General features: G+C 42.7%; 1 protein-coding gene across 1 annotated transcript in view; it reads right to left on the bottom strand.

The window, feature by feature from the left end:
* Positions 1-25005, bottom strand: part of LOC136884644 (uncharacterized) — a 148329-nt gene that overhangs the window by 37724 nt on the left and 85600 nt on the right. The window contains exon 5 of the mRNA XM_068229625.1: positions 7873-7981. Coding sequence (XP_068085726.1) covers positions 7873-7981 — 109 coding nt within the window. The remainder of the gene's footprint in view (positions 1-7872; positions 7982-25005) is intronic.

Genomic DNA, 25005 nt, shown 5'->3' with positions numbered 1-25005 from the left:
CCTAAACCGGGGTAATATAACGAGATGTGTGTTTACGGGCCAGAAGACAGCAGGAATCGTGAGCGCCACTATTAATTCATTGTGGGTATCTCGAATGAACCCGTAAAATGAGTACAGATATGCAGAACATGTACTTTAAAACAGGAGGTGGACGCACAGATCGGAAGCACGGTACTGTATAGGCTGGGAAGTGGGCGCCATAGGTCAAGTGTCCCAGTAGCTCACATGGCTAGCGCGCGGTAGGATGTGTGATAGTTGACGGTGCTCGAGGGTTAGAAGGTTCATCTCCCATGCAAGTCTTTTTAAAGCCAGTTGTCTGGAATGTGGCAGGGTTTTATACTTAATACCGATATTTTTCATAAACTGATTTGTTTATTTGGCCCTGAAAAGGGCCGTTGGTATGGAGCTGCATTGATAGAAGCTAGGAGACGTGTGACAGGATTTCAGTTATCCACGTCATTTAACGCAGCATCTGCTCGAACTGACGACCTCCGTGGTCAATACAGAGCTGCGCGCGATGTTGTAAGGACCGTCTGGCCCGTTGCAACATCTCTGGCGAAACGGATCAGCATGAGCTGTCTAAGGTAACAAGGACTGGCTGGCTCCTGTGCATACACCAGTCGTTTTACGTGGCCCCACAGAAAGAATTCAAAGAGCGTAACATCGGGCAATCTGGCGGGCCAGGGACAATTCCTCCCCTTCCTATCCATTTATCAGGATACGTTGCACGGAGATGCGGCCAAGGAGTGGCACATATTAAAAATACGGTGGTAGTTCATCTCGAAGAAACCGCAGATAGCGTAGGCTAGTTACATGATCCCCAAAGAAATGGAGACCGATGAGGTGATCACCCTTGATTCAACACAATACATTCACGCCCCACTATACATGAAAAGCTGTCTGTCGCACTCCATGGGGATTATTCACACTCCAGTAATGCAAATTATGGCGATTAACGATAGCAAAAAAAGTAGGCTCAGTGTCCACATGCTGTAGGATCCATTGACAGAACGCCACCCGGGCATCGAAATCATGACCGTGGAGCTCCTGGTGTAAGTGCAGATGGTACGGATGAAACCGGTGGGTATCCAATATCCGCATAACAGACGCTCGGCTGATGTTCGTCTCCTGTGCAGTGGCCCGTGTGCTAGTATGAGGATTACGCCAGATAGCGTCAAACACGACCTCTTCGTTGTCAACAGACGTCACGGGATGCAGTATTCCACAGGCCTCTTTCCACACTCCGAAATGTCATGTCCGTCGGTTGTCGTCTATCCGGATAGCGTTCTTGGTACACGCGTTGTGCCTGGTATGCATTCTGTCTAGCTTCTCCATGGATAAGTAACATATCCACATACTCGTCGCTGGAATACGAATCGAGGCAGTGAATAAGCTTTCTGTTGTGAATTGCTTCGAAGGAGCGGTGTTTGCCCAGCTACATACATGCTTACCTGCCATTGTATGTTGTTATCGTTCCAATGGGGTATACTTTGCCCTACCTGTTGTCTACGAAGCTTGGTACATGTACGACATAGCTAACTGGCCACAGACCATCATCTACTCATCGTTGTCCAACCCAGCACCATACCCATTGCAACGATACACACGGTCCTTTGGAAAATATCAAGTATGCAACCTTACCACATCCCATGCAACTGGCTGTTAAACAAATTCATATGTGGGATTCGAAACCCCTACCTCGAGCACTGTCCACTATCACATATCTCCCTGTCCGCTTTCCGTGTGAGCTACTGCGACACTCGACCTACGGCACCCACTTCCCAGCCTACACAGCACCATGCTCCCGGTCTCTGCGTCCACCTCCTGTTTTAAAGTACGTGTTCTGCGTATCTGTACTCGTTTTACGGGTTCACTCGAAGTATCCATAATGAATTAATAGTGGCACTCACGATTCCTGCTGTTTTCTAGCCCGTAAACACACACGTCGATATATTACCCCGTTTTAGGAAGACGGACCTATATTTTCCAGAGTTGTAGTAAATGTGCAGGGATGCATAAAACTGGATCGCAAGGGGCTGGTGGACCACCCGGTAGAAGAACTGCGATTATAAATACCATTTCCTTCTACGACACAATACCAAGAACTGCAAGATAAAAAAATATGGATAGATTCTTACCAAACAGACGCCATGATCACGTCAGAATGGATGAATTCTGACTACGAACTGCGATATACCATAAAGCGTTTCTTATTAAATGTTCGTAAAACTATTGAAAATGGTAGGCAAATGCTATGACTGGGACAGGCTTATCAAGACGAGTTATCTGATCTATTTATAACAAATGCTGTGGAGCAGTGCAGGACCTCTAGTTATTATTTATGTAGTTTTTGTTGATTTTGCTTTGGTATATACACGCATATTAAACGTTGTTATTATATTTTTATGTGCAGTATCGGCACAGTTAAGCATGCTTGATTCTAATTCATGCTAATATTGTAGAAAAATACTTTAAAATTGACCTCATTTATAAAGGAACTGCACTCGTCGATTCTTCTGCGATGCAAACAAATCAAACACTTTTCGGTTGAATTCCGGAATCTCTGCAATGACGTTCTTATGAATACTAAGCACAGCTAATGCGTTTAAAACTTCTTCATTTGTTTTTGTGGTTTTCCTATAACTGCATAGCCTTTGGTAGTGATATCTGAGGATCCAACCAGCCTCTGGGCTGACGACCTAACAGACAACAGTCTCATTGAATTCCTTAGATAAGTTTTAACTCGTTTTAGAGTACTGAAACAACCCTCTGATTCCGTGGTTTAAATTGGGATTGTAATAACTATTTTTTTCCAGGTTGTATAATTCTGATAAGGCTGTTTCCACATTGTTTTCCTTCATTAAGGTCCAAAAAGACAGTACATTCGTTACACTCGGAAATGTATAATTTCTATAAAGCACAGTTAGTTCACTTTCTACCTTATCCTTCATACGCATAGGACATTATTTCACTGAACTGCTTACAAGTAAACTCTAGGAAAAGCAACTTTATGTTGTACGAAAAATTGTCGATCAATTAAAGAAAAAGCATTGTGTGTGCTTTGCTTCTTCGAAACAGCGTTTCATCTGATTCACAATTATATCACACGCTTCTTTAGTATCGACACTTATGTTCATTTCTTTCCGCACACGTTTTGTTAGGCATTCAGAATTCCGTTCCAACTCAGGTAATTTCCTCCTGATCTCATTTATGCAGTTTCGAAATGCTGAATTTCAGTACGAACATTTAGGGCATTGGTTGATGACTTCTGTAGTGTTGTACAGAATGATAACGTGTATCAGAACGGAATTTAAAAATTACAGAATATATAGGAATTCCTCACATTCAGAAGATTAGCTAGTCCTATTGCCTCTCTAACTGCAGCGTCATCCCAACCATTGTCGTTTTGAATGGTGTCAGTAGTGGTTTTTGGACAGTTCTGCTACCACCTCCACCTCCGGCCCCTGGACAAGGCCTCCACCACATTGACTGTGATGACTTTAAGAGTACATGCTTAACCTCACATGACCTCACTAGAGTGGTTGGCTAAGAGAGTACTCTTGATCTTATATGACCTTACGCTGGCTACGTGTTCAGGCTTCACCTTACTGACCTCGGGTTCGACCCTAGGCTTAAGGGCCTTAACCTTACAGACCCAAGTTCGATGCCAAAAAGTGCAAGCTTACCCTAACAGCCAACGTGATTATGGTTAATAGGGAAAGCTTAACCTAACAGGCATGACATGCCTAGACTTAACCTCGCAGATCCCGAGTTCAACTCCAGGCCTAAGGGCGTTAACCGTACAGACCCTAGTTCGAAGCGTCAGAGTACAAGCTTTAACCTAAGAGACTCAAAGTTCAACACACAGGCTAACCACGTACGAGTAGAAGCTTAACCTAATAGACTTCAAGTTCGATACCCGGGCTAACTGCAGGCCTAACGTTACGCTGACCACGTGTTAACCTAATTCAATCTCTCAGGACTTGGAGCTGAACTTTGGAACTAGATGGCGGCTATAAAGCTTAATACGTATGCTTTTAGACTTCAAGTTCGATACCCGGGCTAACTGCAGGCCTAGCGTTACGCTGACCACGTGTTAAACTAACTCCCAGGATTTGGAGCTAAACTGGGATAATACGTGTATTTTATTCATAGGGGCGTACCATAATAATAGAAGGCTGACGCAGGGGGTAATGCGCAAGATGGCCGCTATACAAGGGTTCTTATAGGACTAACTCCGAGCAATTGCAGCTACACCCCATATCAAGGTGACAGTCAACGCAGGAAGTTCGATTTCATGAGAAATATATCAACATGTTGGTCATATGAACCATAACGGCAAGGCTATCAGCCATGAAAATTTACCATTAAAAATGTTTTTTTACCCTTTTCCCATCATCAGATCATCAATATAAAGGCGCCTTTCGAAAGATCAACCATTACTTTGATATTTCTATCGAAACAGATTGACTATTTTTTCATAAACTTGAAGGCTATCAGCCTACGTAGTATTCACTATTTTATACATTATATACTAATCACTGTTAAACTATCCAGAACTTACGCTCTCCACTCCGCAACTACTAAAAGCGAACTGTAAATTCGAAACGTATCGAAAGCTTCACTCTGTGAATGGTCACCAGAACATGTTACATGAGGTTAGAAGAATGTAAGTGGGTTTACAATAACATCGCCATCACACCCGCCGCCACAGCTTTATCTATATCGTTCGCTTTTATTGCAGGCATGTCAAAGCTAGCCCCTAGCTTGACAATTTAAAATGCATTGAAACTTTCACTCCCTCAAAGGTTCACTACCCTTCATAACAGTCACCAATACTCTGTGAGGACTGAGTGCGAATTACCCCCAGTGTTAGGATAAACGTACAAAACATATAATACCATCATACTTTCATTTACACATATCATTAATTACTTCCGTGGTTCAAGCGGCAGCGCGCCGGCTTCTCACCGATGGGTTACGTGGTTCAAATCTCGGTCACTCCATGTGAGATTTGTGCTGGACAAAGCGGAGGAGGGACAGGTTTTTCTCCGGGTACTCCGGTTTTCCCTGTCATATTTCATTCAGCAACACTTTCCAGTATAATTTCATTTCATCTATCATTGCCTCAGAGGAGTGCGACAGGCTTCGGCAGCCGGCACAATACCTATCATCCTCGCCGCTAGATGGGGGCTTCATTCATTCCATTCCTGTCCCGGTCGAATTACTGGAAACAGGCTGTGGATTTTCATTAATTACTTCAGGACAGTGGTACTCAGATATAAACTTGGTCTCATTAAATTATCTAAAATATAAATAATGTAACATTTCTAAACTCTTATGTACAAAAATCTGGTGGAGCTAAGCCCCTTTAGCCCTTAATGACGCACCGCCCCTGATTCTTCCTATTGGGTGCACCATCAAAATCCAAACGAAAGATTAAACAAACAATTCTGCACAACGATTCGGAACAACAAATGGTATTTTCCTCTACTGGCCTTGATCAACAAATGGTATGAGTCTTTGTGTTCCTTAAATTGAAGCTCATTTTTCACATTTTGTGATTTTTCAGAAGTTTGGTACACTCAGCTCAGAAAGACTACATGTACCATCCTCAAAACGTTAATACATATATTTCAGGCTCTGTTCTTCATGCTAGGTATACATTTATTGCTAGTTAGAGCATTCAAAGCGTAGGGAGTCTTTCATTTTCACACCCTCTGTGTACCTTATCTTTCTTTGGCCGATACCTTCATTTTCCACAGTGTCGGTCCCTTTCCATTTTTTCTCTCTGATTAATGTTAATAAAGGATGGTTCCGTAGATGTACTACCTCTTAAAAACAAAATCACCACCAGCACCCATATTTTGGTTGCAAATACTAAAAAAGTTCTGAAAGTTAAAAACACATTACAAAAATTTCTACAAAATGATACCATCACTATTATTTCAATATTACGTTTAAAATGTAGACCACGAGTCATATAAACAGCAATAAAAAATCATTCATCAGCCTTCAGTGGTTTAGGGACTGAGCTTACCGAAAATTGAATAATTTTACATTTTGTGCATACGAACGGCTTGACGACAGTGGTGATTACTGTTTTAAGAGGAAGTACAACTAGGAAACCATCCTCTAATAAGAGAGGAAAAAAGTGGACACATTGAAAAATGAAGGTGTCGGCCAAAGAAAGACAAAAGCGATGAAGGGCATGAAAATGAAAGACTCCCTATTGCCGCCGGGGTCGGAAATAAACAAGAGTTGACCAAGGGAGGTCGGACAGGGTAGATGAAAGTGAGGAGCCTGGCACAAGTAAGTGGAAGCAATATCAGGACTCAGCTAAGGGCCCCGTGGTCGCTAACTCACGCTCCAAAGTTAAGAGGCCCTCGGGGCCGAGCGGCTTGTTCCCTTTAAGCACGGAGCACACTGCTTCCGTTCCGTCCAGTTCAGTTAGTTGATCTTGGATATTATGTTAACGTGTAACCAAAGACGGAAGAGTTTTATTTGAGTTAAATGAGTGCGACCAACGAATAACTCCTCACTGAAGTCGTAAAAAGACATCCTGATATGATGTGGAAAGGACAAGACACCAAGTGAATCGGCAATAAGTGACAATGAGGCAGCAACTCCGTCCACGGCTTTTATGCGAAGAAAGAGGTCAAATATCTCTGTGACCGATGTGCTGGACATTTTTAAAAATGCCAAATATGTAAAAGTGAATAGAAAATCCCGCGGATTCTAAAAACAGTTTTTTGAAGCCATGGGGGAAACTGTTAGATCTTCCTCTGTTGCAAATTGAATTTAAAAGTAATGCTCTAGTGACTGAATCTGAACTGAAAACTTTGACTGGGCCCACTGGCTTATAGTTTTATGCCATTCTAATTACTTTTACCATGTAATCGTGTTAAATAAAAATAGATGAAAGGAAATCATTAGTTGCTTCATTGTTATCCTGGTGATATTGGTTTTCTGAAATTTGATTCTTTTTTCTGGACGGGTAGGATGCTCGACTAATCAAAAAATGGAGCTTGGCATTCTGAAATATTTAAAGAAAGTGTCCTCATCATGTAACAAGTCTGGAAAGAGAAGGTAATATTCATCACACTGTCCCCTTTTCAAAATGTATTTCATGTATCCAAAATCTTCTTTCTTTTCTCTCTTCTTCTTCTCAGAACGAAGAGCTCGGCATTGCTACGCACACTGTTCCAAGCCCGGTTCACTGACTGCTTCCGAAAGCGACTGAAGATATGTGGGGCAGAACTGTTGCGAACGGATACCAGGGTAAACGAACTGAGCTGAACTGAGCCGGACGTGTATTATGGGCACACTTTTTCTGGATAGATTTGTGTACGGGTGTGAGGAGTAAGGAGGGAGCACTCCCGGATCCGGTAGTGCTGCCACCTGAATGAAAATGAAATCAGAATTGAATCGAGAATATGATCGATCGATATGAAGTTTCTAGAGCGTTATTATCTTAAGTGAACAACTGTGTCACACACACATTATATAACATTTCTCGATGCGAATCTTGTTCCTAGCATGAATTCTATAGTTTGGCTTTGCTGTGTAAACAACAGCAGTACTAGTATATAAAGTGTACGCCAGATGTCGCACGGCGATGCATAAGCGATTCACAGTTTGTGTTTCAAAGTTTGCCGATACGAATCTCGAAGATTGCCGAGGTCGACCGATTCAGCACTAGGGTGAAAAGCTATCCAGAAAAAAGTGTGCCGATAATACAATACGCTCCCTGCTTTAAAGGGATGTTAAGAACATGCCAGTAACATACTATGTATTCATGTAATAAGTTACCTATCACTAAATACATGCTAATGATGTTCCTATGAAAATAAAGTGATATGGCAAGCTCACCATGTTGTCCAGTGTTGAATCCGCACAAGACGGGAACTATGCTGTTCGTATTCTGCCCGCTCACGATGAACTGATCCTCCACACACGTACCGTTCACAGGCTGCGCCAGCTGAAACAATCATTATCGGCTTATAAGAGAAAAATAAAAAGTTATTTACACAACGGCCACGGAAAGTGATCTTTTACGTTAGGAGTGAGATCTTACGCCCGAGCCTCGGAACCTCGAAACAAGTAACGTAAACCTATCACTTTAGTAGGTAGCTGTTTCGTATAATAGTTTATTTCATATCATGATTTCTTTCTTTCTCAATCCGTTTACCCTCCAGGGTTGGTTTTCCTTCCGATTTAGAGAGTAATTTCACTTCTAGCGCCTCAAGGGCAGTGTCCTGGAGCAATCTTGGGTCAGAGAATACAACTGGGGACGAGGACCAACGCCTCGCCCATACAGCCTCACCTGCCATGCTGAACAGGGGAAGGTCGAAAGGGATAGACAAGGAAGAGGGAAGGAAGCGGCCGTAGCCTTAAGTTATGTACCATCCCGGTATTTGCCTGGAAGAGAAGTGGGAAACCACGGAAACCACTTTGAATATGGCTGAGAAGGGAATCAGACACTCCTCTACTCAGTTGACCTCCCGAGGCTGAGTGAACCCCGTTCCAGCCCTCGTATCACTCTTCAAATTTCGTGGCAGAACCGGGAATCGAAGCCGGGCCTCCGGGGGTGACAGCTAATCACGCTAAACACTACATCACAAAGGCGGACTCATGGAGAAATTAGTTATTTTAAAATAAATTAATTTAATTGTAAATAATTTTGATTCTTCGAGACCGAGCTTGATAGCTGCAGTCCCTTAAGTGCGGCCAGTGTCCAGTATTCGGGAGATAATGGGTTCGAAACCCACTGTCGTCAGCTCTGAAGATGATTTTCTTTGGTTTCCCATTTTCACACCAGGCAAATGCGGGGGCTCTACTGAGCCATATCACATGTTCACGGTCCAGTAATTATTTATTAAATGGGATAGAAATTCATCTGTTGTATGGTTCAGTAATCATATTATGAACTGGCTTAGAATAATTCAGCATTATTTATTCAGCCTGCATATTGGTAATATGGTGCTAAATGGAGCCCGAACTCCGTGTTTTAAAAGGAGTTACACCCCTAGAGCAAGTAGATAGCCGTTGGATCGCTGGTGGAAGCCCCGTATTTGAACGAACGTTTCAGTTCAAATTATTCGAAGCCAAGCCTGCCAGAGAGAGAACACAGATGGCAAGCGCGACAGAGCACTTTGAATTTGTCACGTGGAGCTAAGAGTGCCAACTTACCATAGAGAAAAATGAGCAATCCAGGCTCGTCAGACAGTCAGTTGTTATCAATTTTTCTAGCTATTTATATAAGAGAGCTAATTGTGACATGTATCAGGAAATACTATGTGCGTACTTGATTTATGGAAAGATTATTATGTCACTACGGTGAGATTCAAGCAGAGCTGATATTTTGATTTTCAAATTCAAACGGCAGTCGGAGAGGAACGGTTACCTCACAAAGGAGGCCGGTAGAGAAATTGGTGGCCACTGCCGACCCTCATAAATACTCCAGAGTCGGCTGGCTCGCTCTCATTGTACTCATTCATTCTTATCTCACGCAGTCTTACTTGTGTTATTCGCTGTGTGTGTCGTGCGTACCGCTTGATACAAACTTCGAGACCGCGTGCTTTGTCTAACTGCTTGAACAGAATACTTGAATTGAATACTACGAGAATGTAACTTACTCATCTGAGTTTTGACTGTGAAAATAAACTAAATTCGAGCTGTAATAGCTCATCCGAGCATCAGACTGTGAGTTTGAGCTTTATCGAGTTCGCGGAATTTTTAATGCGCTTCGCGCTCATTTATGCCTATGAACTTGAATGTGATTGGTTATTTCTTAACCGTTATGGGCTCTACGTATAACAGAATAAATTAAATAATAGGAGATTTGTCAACTAATCTCGCCCAGGTCACGGCAACCGTATTACGGCCGAGGCAAAATAAGGAAGAGTGTTCGTCTTTGCAGCCGCAAATTCCAGAACGAGTCTTTGTTCAGGCAAGAAGCAGATGGCGTCGCAGAAGCCTCTCCAGGGAGTTGAGTGCCGGTGTTCCAGACCTGAAGTCCACAGCAACATGATGGCTTAAGCCAACCGTGTGTCCCGGCTGGAACCGGAAGCTATGACGGCAGAAAATCAGATGAGTTAATCTACACTTTTTAAGCATGATAGACAATTTAAGCTCATCGTGTGCCCTGTTTCATTTCAATTTTTAAACTTGTAAATATTCATTTTCTTTACATAATTTATATGCCTTATGCATATTTGTTTTCAAGATAAGTAATTCAACTTGGGGCTGACGAACCGCATGTATGTTTTTATTAGATTTGATCAGATGGTTTGAGGTAGTAGTAGTTTCATAGTTATTTGTTGTTTCATTATATTTTTCTATAACACCCTTCGTTTGGAGCGGTCTAGCGATGCTATGATCATTTATACAACTGGAGGTAACACAAACTCATATCTCTGTGCGGCGATAGTAGACAGATTATTAAGTAGTTCAAGATAGGGTGTGCATGTCGCATGATTTTACAGCTTGGAACCTGACCAGCGTGATATTAAATTATTCACCACCGTTGTAATGAGCTTATTTAAGAGTAATTATGCAACAGACCAACCTGTAGCCGATGGTAAGGTGTAATTCATGTGGGGACAGATTTTAGAGGCCAGGATGCGCCTAGGATTTTGAGTAACTGCCGCTGATATAGCTATGTTTTAGTCGCGAGACGACTAACTTTGAGAAGCCCAGAATATGCCGGGATATGAACCTGCGTATTGAGAGATGAGAAGCCTGTAGCGCTGATATATGTTCGTGTTAGCCATGAGAGCTAATTTGAAAGAGAAGTTTATGTGAGAGAAAGAAGCAGACGAGCCCTGAGACGGCCTAATTATGCCGCAAGTGATTGAGTTTGCGATGAAGGCTTATATGAATTTGCTTTTCTGCTTCTTGGCAGCGGAATACGGCTTGTTTTTGTTGTTAGCCAAGAGGGCTAGCTAGCATTGTGTACGAAATGCAGGTAGGCGAGCTGGGTTTGTGGCAGTCGCTGCGAGTAGTCCCGTTACATTCGAAACCCCAGCAATGGCAAGATCTGTCAACTGATAACTTTCCCTTTCCGTTTGGTTCATTCATTCTCTAGCCCAGCTAGAATCTCCGCCATGGCGTCCCGAGGCTAGTCACGTAGGCGTGGCTCATGTGTTGACATCCCAGGGTCCAGCAGAGGTATCATGCCAGTGATATCACGAATGTATTGTTTGTGTTTTCTATTTCAGGAATTGCGACCAGTGTTTCGTATTTGATCTGTGTATATATTTTCCTGTTTGTCTTGTCATTTTTTTGTGTGTGCAACGTTGATGTATGTGTGACAGCCCGTGCTGTGTGATGGTCGCAGGTTTTGACCTGTTCAGTTGTATCCAGGTCGGACCCGAGATAGTAGAATCTGTGCATTTTTGGGTGTTAGTGCGTCAGTTCCAAACCTTGTGTTTTTATGTGTGTGTTTACCGACACGTTCGGTTTATATGTAAATATTTGGATGAGACAATGAGAGATTTATTATTGTTTATCATAATGCAGTGTTATATATAACTCAAGGCTTTATGCCGATCCTAGATAAATCATCTGATTAATTTCACGCAAATATGCGAGTCATCCGATATTCGCCACTTACGACGCTTTGATTTGGGTTCATAACCCTTATTTTTGACTCACACTCGTGACGTCAAGTTATATCATTGTAAATTCATGTAACTTGCTTTATATATATATATTTGTTGACGTATTTCCTCATGCTGATTTGCATATTAAATTTGTCCAAACCTTACATCTGTGACTTCTCATTTAATTAAGATATATAGACTTGCACCTGTCCTATTTTGATTTAAGTAAATTATAGTCAGTTTTCCACCCACTTTTTTACCGGACGATGCACGCATCTCTCCGCTGAGCTAGGCCAAGATTTAAAGGACAGGGTAAGGTACAGTACCTCAGTTAAGGCCACAGCTGCTTCCTTCCCACTCCTAACCCGTTCCGGTGCTATCGTCGCCATAAGACCTACCTATATCGACGCGACAAAAGCAACTTGTAAAAGAAAATCGTCGAGACGCAAATCGTTCATGTTTTATCCATGCATTCACCTTTTCTTGTTTCGTTGCTCTTGTCTTGCTATGAAAGATAAGAGGTGTGTAGCCTAAACGGTGTTATGTTGCAATAGAACATTAAAAAGTATGTTATTTGAAGCAGCGAAGAGTCCACTAATGTACCAGTGTCGTAAACACGGTCAGCTGGTCCTGGATTAAGGAAGGTATTAGGAAGTTTATGATTACATATATTGCAAGTTGCTTAACGTCGTACCGACACTGACAGGGCTTATGGCGACGATGGGACACGGAAGGGCTAGGAGTGGAAAGTAAACGGCCGTGCTCTTAATTAAGGTACAGTCCCAGCACTTGAATTGTGTGAAAATAGTAAACGACGGAAAACCATCTTCAGGGCTGCCAACAATGGGATTCGAACCACCCATCTCCCGAATACTGGATGCTGGTCACACTTCGGCAACACTTTATGATATACTGTGATATATGCGAGATTTATGTCCGGCTCCAAGACCAAATGGTTAGCGTGCTGGCCTTTGGTCACAGGGGTCCCGGGTTCGATTCCCGGCATCACTAGTTAATTTCGCTGGCACGGGGGCTGGCAGGTTGCCTACGAGCGTCAAATCAACAGACTTGCATCTGGCGAGCCGAACATGTCGTCGGATACTCTCGGCACTAAAAGCCATACGTCGTTTCATTTGCGAGATGTATCTGTCGAAAATGGATCACCTATACATTAGTCAGTATTGTAATGGCGGTAGATTACTTGAGTTAGGAATTCAGAGACGCCATTCTCTCTCTCTCTCTCTCTCTCTCTCTCTCTCTCTCTCTCTCTCTCTCTGTAGATGGTGCGGAACCACGGTGCTGCAATCAGTTGGAGAAAGAATTCAACAATGTTAAATTTGGTGTTCCTTGATTCACGATCTCTCTAACTATCCGCGAACACACTCGCAGCCAAGCACCGACCGAGCCAGCACCCTGCTACCAGCCAGCTCGCCTACCGCCAAGCGACTCCTCGAGCACCCGCACAGCCTGCCAGCTAATGAGAGGACAGGACCAAAACTGGCAGCCAATAGCAGCCACCATACAGCCATACCACCCAGCCTGCCATACCAGCAGACCAGCCAGCCTGCCTAATCATTTTGTGGGCAAACAGCAAATTTGTCTAGTGCTCAGTGTGGTTACCAGTTCGTACCTTGTCTCGGCGTGATCCGATTAAAACTAAACCTGATACGACTGGTACCCACTGAGTGCGTCAAGTTAAACGCAGGTCCTCACAAGAGTTTGACCGTTTCCAGTGCTTCACGCAGCCCAGCCTTCCCTCAGGACCGAACCCAGTACCTTCTCCTCCCCACCAAGTATGGACCACCCCGATGGATCGAGTATCTGGGACCCACACAAAACCTCATACTCTACCGAACCAACAGAAGAAGAGGAAGAGGCAACCATTGAAGAAGACATCTATGAACAACCGTACCACTACCTTAAATATGACACACCCTTCCCAATCTCCCCGAAATGCAAGTCAATTATCCTTCTCCTCACGCACCCAGGACCAGTACTAATCACCCGCCGCCTAATCATTGAAGCAATAATAGAAGAAACCCACAACAACCTCCTTGTCATAACCCCGATCAAAAACATATTCCTAAATATCGTCCTGGACCGTCTCCCAGGTATTGAAATCCCCGTTCCAATCGTGATCAACCCACTAAATAACACCTCAAACCAGCCGGAATCCACAGAAACAACCACATCATCTCCTCCCCCACCCACGCAGTCCATAGAAACACAAACCAATCCACCACCACCTACTGATTCGTCCGTAGCCCAAACCAACCCACCACCACCTACCAAGTCATCCGAAGCCCAAACCAACCCACCACCACCTACCGAGTCAACCAACACACTCCCCCTCCCCCGCCACCACCGCTCCCACCACCAATCACCAAGTCCACACAGGCCCAAACCAACCCACAACCACCACACGCAGACCGGGAGCAGGCGTAAAACCCACTAAATAATACCTCAAACCAGCCGGAATCCACAGAAACAACCACATCATCTCCTCCCCCACCCACGCAGTCCATAGAAACACAAACCAACCCACCACCTCCTACCGATTCATCCGTAGCCCAAACCAACCCACCACCACTTACCGAGTCATCCGAAGTCCAAACCAACCCAACCAACCCAAGCCGCACACACACAAAGCACTACCGCCAACACGAGGCCACACGCTCCCACGCCCATCCCTAATCACACAGTGCTTTAATTGCCTCAAATTAAATCACACAGCAGCTTCTTGCTCTGAACCCACCCGCTGTAATAGGTGTGGCGGTCCCCACCACCATACAGATTGTAAGGTGCCAAGGGACCAGGTAAGGTGTGCCAACTGCCAAAGCAGCCACGCAGCTTCGTTTCCTGGCTGCCCATTCGTCAAAGAGGCAATTGAGGCACATTACATACAGTCCGTCACCTACATCCAAATCCAGCACCACCCCCATTACTCAGCCTCCCAGTCCCACACCCATCACAACCGAACCCAAGACCTAACAATAGACGCTGTATCTCTAGCCATACGCTAAATAAATAATAAATAAACCAAGACCTACCGCAACCACCCCTGCCCCACATATTGACACAGCCACCCTGCTTCACCTACTACTACTGAACCTGATCTCCAACCACTCCCCATACCCACACCCCTAGTGCCAACACATCCCCTGACCCCCACCCCCAACCAAGTAAAAATCCCGCCAAGCCCAGCGAAATCAACGGAAAGTACTCACCACCCATCAAAAAGCCAGTTTCCACCAAGACAATACCGGCATTCTAGCCTTGTACCAACCCCACAAACGGATCAAAACTACAACAACCTGTTCAAAAACCTCAATTACGTATCGCTAAACCCACAAAGCAGTAAATCACAACCTGTCTGGAAACAGGCAGGACGCCGAGGCGGGACGCACACACATGCTGCAACTTCTTCTTCTTCTTCTTCTTCTTCTTCTTCTTCTTCTTCTTCTTCTTCTTCTTCTTCTTGCGTTACGGCCTCTGTAGGACCACGGACAGCTCCTTCATGGATTGCATTTTCTTCTTCTCCTCCCAGAACCTCTTCATCCTTTCTCTTCTTCTCTCCCGCTCTTCTTCCGAGATATTCAGTATCCTCTTCTCTTGTCTACTCCACTGGTGACTCTCAATCCTTTTCCTGTATCCATCCCTATCGTTGATCTCTGGCATATTAGTCGGTATGTACTTCCTTTTCCAATTTTCCTTTTCTTCCACCTTGATCCCCAATTCTGACCAATCTTTCCGGAGTTCAACTACCCACTTGGTTCCTGTCTTTCCTCGTGTCCTCGCTGTTGTTTCCCATACTCTTTTCGTCATTCTATCCATATTCATCCTGATTACATGTCCCGCAAACCGTGCTCTTTTCAGTCTGATTTCTTCTGAGATTGTCCTCATGTTCCGGTATAGTTCTTCCTTGGGTCTCCTCATCCATCTCTCACCTCCTCTCTTAGGGCCTAGTATTTTCCTCAATATTTTTCTCCCTTCTTTCTCTAGTTGTTCCGCACCATTTCTTCCTAGTGCTATTGTCTCAGCAGCATATAATACAGCATTTCTCACCGTTGCCTTGTAATGTCTGATCTTTGCGTCTGTAGATATATTCTTTTTATTGTATATATCTCTGGTCATACAGAAGGCTGATCGCATCTTCTTTATCCTCTCTGTTATTCCTTCATTGCTCCTATTCCTTCCTGTTATAAATTCTCCTAGGTACTTGAATTTGTCCACCTTCTGCACGGTGCCTTCCGGTGTTGTCCAATCCTCAGTGGTATTCAATGTCTTTGTCTTCTTGTAGGCGATCCTCAGTCCTACCCTTCCGGCTATATTGCTTAAGTTGTTGAGTTGTGCCTTTGCATCTTCTTCTGTCTCACTTACTATAACTATGTCGTCCGCAAAGGCTAGACAATCTACTTGGGCCCTATTGTCCTTTTTGTCCCCAACATGCGTCTTTGGTATTCCCATTGTCTCATTCATTGTTCTCCACTGTCTGATGACTTCATCCAGAGCTATGTTGAACAACATTGGTGATAATCCATCTCCTTGTTTTACACCAGTGTTGATATCAAATTCTTCAGAGAGTACTCCTCTGAATCTCACCCTTGCCTTTGTGTCTGATAGAATTTCCATTATGAGTTCATGTGTAGTGCCATCTAATCCTCTGTTCTTCAGGATTCTTCCAAGAGTTTGTCTGTCGATGGAGTCATATGCCTTAGTGAAATCTACAAAGGTTACCACCGTTTTTTTGTTCTTTAAGGCCCTATGTTCTATCAGTTGTTTCAGTATAAATATCTGTTCTATGCATCCTCTTCCCTTCCTAAATCCTGCTTGGTAGTCTCCAATTGTACTTTCTAACTGTTCTTCCAGTCTATTGAGCAGGACTTTCGACAACACCTTATAGCCAATCTCTAGTAGCGAAATTCCTCTATAGTTGTTTGCATCCCTCTTGTCTCCCTTCTTATGTATTGGTATTATGATCGCATTCTTCCATCCTTCTGGTAACTTCTTTGTTCTCCAAATCTGGCCGATGATGTTGGTCATGTTGTCTACTGCCTTGTCACCTCCCCACTTAATCATCTCAGCTGATATTCCATCTTCTCCGGTTGCTTTGTTATTCTTTAGATCGCTTATGGCCTGTGCGACCTCATCTCTAGTTGGAGGACATGACTCTCTCTCTTCTGTGTTTGTCCCCAGCTCCAGCTCTTCTTCAGGTGGTTCACAGTTTAACAGGTCATGAAAGTATTCTGCAAGTATCCTACAGTTCTCCTTCGCACTAACTGCCAGATCCCCATTCTTATCTCTTATAAAGAGTTCTCTGCCTTTATATCCACTCAGGCTCTTTTTGAATTTCCCAAAAAAGTCTCTACTATTGTTTTTCCTGAAGTTGTTTTCAATTTCATCCAATTCCTGCTTCATCCTCTGTCTTTTGGTCCATCTTATGGTTCTGGCTGTTTCCTTCCTTACTCGTAGGAAAACTTCCCATTTTTCCAGGTTCTTCTTAATGCTCCAGTCTCTCCAGGCTTTCCTGCGATTCTCAACCGCTTCCTCACAGTCCGTATTCCACCACCAGTGTTTCTTTTTCTTTTCTTCCTTTCCCCATATTTCAGCCTGTTTCCTCATATTCAGCTTCATGTCATCCCATCCATTGCCAGTTTCTATTCCTTCCTCGTATTTGGATCGATTGTGCCGTAATTTGTCTCTGTCTATATTTATTTTTCCAGTTGGTCTACTTGTCTGTGGCAGTCTACCCCTGTGCGGAATCCAAAGGCACTTGATTTCTGTAGGATAGTGATCTGATTCTATTCTTGTGTTCTTTCTGACCTTTGTGTTCATAATCTCTTTAGTGTTTGTCCGATTGATTGCCACATGGTCAATCTGGAATTCCCCAATGTGGGTGCATGGGCTTGCCCATGTCTTTTTCTTATTCGGTTTGGCCCTGAAGTGAGTTGTCATAAGTCTCATTCTGTGTTCTCGACATAGTTCAATTAACCTTTCTCCGTTTTTGTTCGTCCTCTTGTGTGCTGGGTACTCGCCTACTATCCCCTTATGTTGCTTCTCCCTCCCTACCTGTGCATTATAATCACCTACAAGTATCTTTACTTGTCTGTGTGGTATGCTTTTCAGTGTATCATCCAGTTCTTCCCAGAAACTGTCTACAGCTTTCTTGTCTTTTCTGTTCTTGTCATTGGTAGGCGCATGTCCATTTACTATGGTATACTTTTTGTTCCCTGCTAGAATTGATAACGTGGAAATCCTTTCAGACCTACTCTTCATTTCAATTATGCCATCCTCATACCTCTTGTCTATTATGAATCCTGTACCAAAGCATGTAGGTGTGTGTCTTCCTTTTCCCACTCTGATTCCTGGTTTTCCTTTCAGCACTATGAAGCCTTCTGACTCCACTGTGTCTTCATCACTATATCTTGTTTCTTGCATGGCTAGTATCCCAATGTTTCTTTCTCTCATCTCATCTATTACCTGTTTAAGTTTACCAGTCTTTGTCATTGTCTGTACATTTATGGTCCCCATCCTGAAAATCTTTTTCGTTTTGATCCTTTTGGAGGTTCTTGGGAGCTCCGACTCTTCCCATTCGCACATTCTCGCAGGTCCCCCAGAATCCGAATGCCTGCTTGCGTCAACTTTGGTTGACGGGGAATTGTCCCCCTGGGGTAATCTCAATTCTACAGTGCGATCCATTCCATGAGCTAAAAGGAATGTTTGTTGGGACAGCTCGGGACTGTCCAATTATACGACTGAGGTTGTTAGCCCCAGAAGATGAAATAAGAGCTTGATGTTCAGCTCAGGCTGGCATTTCCTCCAAACCTCACGCTTCGGTTTTCCCGCCGGTACTCGGGTGGCTGACTGCAGTGGTTTCCCACTGGGCGATGGGTGCGCCACGTCCCTACGCCAACATGCTGCAACTACATATGCTAAATTGTTTTTCAAAATTTACAGTGCCACCAACAACCGGCACACGCGAATTAACACTATTCCATGAAAAAACAGTGACGAGGCCCTCTGTTGTTGATACTGCTACTCCTGCAGTTAAGTAACATTGGGCATGGTCAGTACCCGGATGGGTGACCACCCAGGTCTACCACCTGCCACTGAAACAAAGCTCATTAAAAACAAACACTACAGCCATGGTATAACACACAGCGAAGTTCGCCTTTACAAATAACGTTTATTAACAGCCACTTTTCCTATGAATGTCAATATCCTAATTAACATTTATTATTATTATTATCATTATTATTATTATTATTATTATTATTATTATTATTATTATTATCAACAACAACCTATATTTATTATTCTTATTCTTATTTTCCGAACAATCCAGGTGAGGATCGCTAAAGCGAAACCGGTACTGGAACTCAATTTAAATTACAGTACATTTGGACGGTCTAACTATCCGTGTTTAAATTACTGAGAATCGGAGTTCAACCAATCAGAGACTAAAAACAGCGCGGAAATTATTTACAGCAGAGTAAAGTGTAATTTTCCGTACTCCTTTGAGTAAATGAAGAAGGCAATTACATCATAGTATGAAATAAATTTAATTTTCTGGACTAGAGGATCGGGGAGGCAAATAATACGTTTAAGGGCACCTGTAAAAAAGGGACTTGAGCCCTAACTTCGCCGCCAATAAAAGCATTATCTATCTATCTTTCTTTCTTTCTTTCTTTCTTTCTTTCTTTCTTTCTTTCTTTCTTTTTTTCTTTCTTTCTTTATTTCTTTCCTAATCCGTTTACCCTCCAGGGTTTTGTTTTCCCTCGGACTCAGCGAGGGATCCCACCTCTACCGCCTCGAGGGCAGTGTCCTGAAGGGTGAGGCATTGGGTTGGGGGCACAACTGGGGAGAATGCCCAGTACCTCACCCAGGTGGCCTCACCTGCTAATTATCTACGAGATTTTTTTAAAAAAAATTGCATATGATTTTAACTTTTTTTGAATAGAGGAAAGTAAGCTTGTGTCATCGTCCTGATGAGGTGCAGCTCTTTTTACAGGCACACCCCCAGTGGAAGTGAGCTGCATGTACCTTTAAAAAAAAACATACACCACGCAGTAGCGTAGCCGCTATCGACCGATTGGGGTGGGGGGATTACAATTACAAAATAATAATAGAACCTAATGAACGTGCTTGTTTTAGCGTGGTGTGCGTATTCAAGAGTGTAATTGTAAGGAGACTTTTTTTTTTTTTTTTTTTTTGCCACTTGCTTTACGTCGCACCGACACAGATAGATCTTATGGCGACGAAGGAGACTAATGCAAGAGAATGATGTTGATATTCATGTCAGGTACAAATTGCAGGATATTACAAAATGTTAGATTATAATACAGAACAAGAAAAATCAGTCGCGCGGCGGTAATACAGGCACTGAATCACTACCGTATCGATTGCGGACATAGCAACAGTTTATAGACTCGTTGGCAAGCGTTATTATCTGATTTAAGAAATGTTTATTTAGTTTATTGTTTATTGTGTATGTATGTTTAGTCCTCAGCCCGAAGGCTGGTTGGATCCTCAACAGTTCCGCCATCAGCTGTCATAGATGGCCTAGGCATCACAGAAGAGGCGTACTAGGGAAATGAGGAGTGAGGTAGTTTCCCGTTGCTTTCCTCACCGAGCCAGAAGTTGCTATTACACATCAGTCTGCCAAGCCCACTGAAATGCATGCACCAACTGACCCTATGAGCAATATTTTCACACCATTCATAGCAGGGACTGGCTGCAGAAGGAATGGCATTACTAGCATCACTCATACCTCAGTCACTTTCATTTTGTCAAAGCCAAGGATAAAGCTGAGACAGATCAATGAAAGTAACAAAATTGCTCTAGCTCATACCAGAAGACATAGCGCACTGTAAACACTAGGTCCCGCCAGCAAAGGCACTATTGTTTATTATCTGTTTATTTTCTTTTTATAAAAAAAAAAAAGACAGGGGTTTCTAACTCCCAGTAACCCCACTAGCTACGCCTATGGACACCAGCTCTCCTGTCATCCTTAATTCTCTGGTAATACCAGGAATCGAACCCAGGCCACCGAGGACGGTAGCTAATAGGGCAAATGCCGTGTTTACGCGATGCCAGTTGATGAGACTATCGTAAGAAGACAGCTGACTACGTGTGAGCACTTCGGTCCAATTGTCTAGGCCATTGCCCTCACAACTGCCCACACAATCGATTGTGTCTGGGAGTAGACCGAGGCCAAGCAACTGTGCGCAGCTGCACACCCCACCACACGGAGCTCAGTATTGTCACGACAGTTGGCGCCGTGTGAATGTGACAAGGCCAGTAGCTGTATATTTCTTTTGTGCTAGTTTGCTGGGAGGTCGTGATAATTTAAAATACTTTAATTTTTAAACAATTTGTAAGCATTTCGCGTAATTATGGCTCCAAAGTGGGGTGACGATACTAACATAAAATTCATTATGCTGTATAGGGGACAACGGTGTTTGTGGGACCAGCACAACGACCTGTACAAAGACAAAAATGCACGCCATGCGGCACTTTGTGAGATTGCCGATAAAATGAACATTCAAGGATTCGGTGTGGCTGAGGTCAAAGCTAAAATTAAGTCTTTCCGTGGTACTTTTAACATTGAGTTCGCTAAACAGCGAAGAAGTATGAAGTCCGGATGTGGATCAGCGAACGTTTATGTGCCTACCCTGAAGTGGTTTAACATAATGAAGGAAGTGATGGTGAAAGGAACGCCGACAAGGAAGGCTAAAATCACTTTGGTAAGTAAGACAGACCAGTATTTTGTTTAATTAGTGTGTTTATGTCACTCACCTACTAGGGTGTTCTGCAATGAGGAATGTAACAAATATGTACAGTTTCACTGAAATGAAAAAAAAGAAAAAAAGAAAGGCTCTTAATTTCCGTACACCTGGCTCAGTCCGGTGGTATTTGAAGGTGCTCAAATACGCAAGCCTCATGTCGGTAGATTTACTGGCACGTAAAAGAACTCCTGCGGGACTAAATTCCGGCACCTCGGCGTCTCCGAAAACCGTTAAAGTAGTTAGTGGAACGTAAAGCAAATATTATTATTATTATTATTATTATTATTATTATTATTATTATTATTATTATTATTATTATTATTATTGTTGTTGTTGTATGTTTGGTCCTCAGCCCGAAGGCTGGTTGGATCCTCAACAGCTCCGCCATCAGCTGTCATAAATGGCCTAGGCATCACTGAAGAGATGTACTAGGGAAATGAGGAGTGAAGTAGTTTCCCATTGCTTTCCTCACCGAGCCAGAAGTTGCTATTACATATCATTCTGCCAAGCTCACTGAAATGCATGCACCGACCGACCCTATGAGCAACATTTTCATACCATTCATAACAGGGACTGGCTGCATAAGGAATGGCATTACTAGCATCGCTCATGCGTCAGTCGCTTTCATCTTGTCAAAGCCAAGGATAAAGCTGTGACAGATCAATGAAAGTAACAATATTGCTGTAGCCTATACCAGAAGACATAGTGCACTGTAAACACTACGTCCTGCCAGCAAAGACATATTATTATTATTATTATTATTATTATTATTATTATTATTATTATTATTATTATTATTATTATTATTATTATTATTATTATTATTATTATTATTATTAATTTCCGTACACTTAATACGCCGGTTGTCCTGTAATAAACTTTTAGTATGTACATTTTTCAAATTTCAAAATTTCTTCACTATTTTCAAAATTTGTTTTTACAAGCAAGGTTCTAATAAAATTTACAAAATGTTCAACCAAGACATACTTGTATTGGTTTTTATATTGTTACATGGAAGTATAAAATAGGCGGAATACAGTCGAACTTCGATATCTCGAACCTTTATTACTCGAATTTTCAGCTCGAAGTAACTTAAATTTTCCGGCCGTTTGGCCTATTCTTCACGTGTATTTACTTCTCTATTACTCGAAATTCGGTTACACGAATTTCTCGGAGCGAACATTTCCTCCTTTGAAGCAAGAGAATACTCTGTAACTCGAATTTTGTGCAACATTAACTGTGCAATACGGCATTTGTGGTTTGTGAGGAACAGTTAACAAGTAGAGAAACGTTTACTGCGAAGTTGGGAGCTAATATGACGGGAACCGAAAAACTAAAACTTCTAATGATCGGAAAATCGGCGATGCCTCGCTGTTTCTCGGGTGTGAATTAATTACCGGTCATGTGCAAAAGCAACCCCCGAAGTCGCGTATGACAAGCTCCATTTACGAATCGCATCTGGGTGGTACTGACGAGAAGTTTCAACGCGAAGGGAGGAAAGGTTAACAGTAACAAATAGAAGAGACTAGCGGATTTTTTTCGAAAGGTGTTAACCGAGGTATGTTTCTTGTTTCACTGATGTATGTATTGTATCCTGTCTTTAAAAAAAACTATAGATAAGGGTTATAATTAAAGTAATGCCGTAAAATAGAGTTTGTTTGTATAGGACCTATTTCTAAATACTGTTAAAAATAATGTAATCACAAGCCCGTGTATGCATATATGATTAATTATGTCCTATCCCAGGGGTTTCCAAAAGGCGACCCGGGGGCCGCATGTGGCCCGCGAAGACAATTTTGCGGCCCGCAAGAGCACTGTAAGAAATAATGTGAAGAAAATTCACAAAAATATTGAATATCTCGTTCAGAAACGTATTAATTTTTATACACCTTATAGACCCAAGTCAAAACTAATTATTCTTTAATACTAGTTCCTATTATCAAGTTCACTTGTTCTCAACAGATTATTTTTGATTTTAAAACATTTAAAATCCAAATTTAAAGTAATAATGTTGTTATTTTTGCGTCCCAGTGACTACTTTTTATGTTTTTTGGAGACGCCAAGGTGTCGAAATTTTGTCCCGCAGGAGTTCTTTTACGTGCCAGTAAATCTGCCGACACGAGGCTGACGTACTTGAGCATCTTTAAGTACCACCGGACTGAACCAGAATCAAACCTGCCAAGCTGGGGTCAGAAGGCCAGCGCCTCAACCGTCTCAGCCACTCAGACCGGCTCCAAATTTCACTCTTTTATGCAATTTTTAAATAATGTTTTAAACAATTAAAATGATCAAACCCTCCTTTCAGTTGAACTATACATATTATTTCATAATGGTGCTTCTGTACTATTTGTAGAATTTTACGAAAATTGGCCTCTTCAAGTGCGGCCCGCGAACATGACTAAGGTTTCCAAAATGGCCCTCGAGCCCTTACAAATTACAAAAAGGGATTCTCTGTATCTCGAAATTTCGATAACTCGAAATAAAATTTAGCTCCCGAGGTGATTGGAGAAATCGAGGTTCCACTGTAGGTATATTTTACAGTGTAAAACAGGGTGAAAGACTGTTACTATACGTTACACAAGTGTTTCACTTTCAGTTAATGGCAACGAATGTATCATTTTATTTTGCCATTCTACTGCTCCTTCATTGACAAAATCCGACTCGTTGGCTGAATGGTCAGCGTACTGGCCTTCGGTTCAGAAGGTCCCGGGTTCGATTCCCGGCCGGGTCGGGGATTTTAACCTTCATTGGTTAATTCCAATGGCCCGGGGACTGCGTATTTGTACTGTCCCCAACATCCCTGCAACACACACCCCACACATAACACTATCCTCCACCACAATAACACGCAGTTACCTACACATGGCAGATGCCGCCCACCCTCATCGGAGGGTCTGCTTTACAAGGGTTGCACTCGGCTAGAAATAGCCACACGAAATTATTATTATTATTACTATTGACAAAATAAGTTTCGTAAGCCTCTCTTTTTCCTGTGGCCTTTTTGGCCGGTTGATGTGACCCAACTCGTGTAACACATTGTAAGTCATTTGTTTCACTCCTCCAACTGCCTTTAGTATTACAGCCTAGTTCAAAATCCTCAGAGTCAAGTGATTCTCTAGGCATATAGATTGATTGACTTGCTCCTCAGAAAGTTGTGATGACCGAGCTCGATAGCTGCAGTCGCTTAAGTGCGGCCAGTATCCAGTAATCGGGAGATACGGGGTTCGAACCGCACTGTCGGCAGCCCTAAAGATGGTTTTCCGTGGTTTCCCATTTTCACACCAGCCAAATGCTGGGGCTGTACCTTAATGAAGGCCACGACCGCTTCCTTCCCATTCCTAGGCCTTTCCTATCCCATCGTCGCCATAAGACCTATCTGTGTCGGTGCGACGTAAAGCAAATAGCAAATAATAATAATAATAATAATAATAATAATAATAATAATAATAATAATAATAATAATAATAATAATAATAATAATAATAAGTAGTGATGGGTACAGGCAGCACAAATCAGTACATCGAATTTTGCAGGCAAAAGAGGTACAGGTTTTTCAAATATTCTAAACCTACCAATATGCCAAATGCATTTTTCACGCTGCGCCTAGCACT

The sequence above is a fragment of the Anabrus simplex genome, chromosome 1 (genome assembly GCF_040414725.1).
Source record: "Anabrus simplex isolate iqAnaSimp1 chromosome 1, ASM4041472v1, whole genome shotgun sequence".
Lineage (NCBI taxonomy): Eukaryota > Metazoa > Arthropoda > Insecta > Orthoptera > Tettigoniidae > Anabrus > Anabrus simplex.
This window is presented reverse-complemented; position numbering and strand designations above follow the sequence as displayed.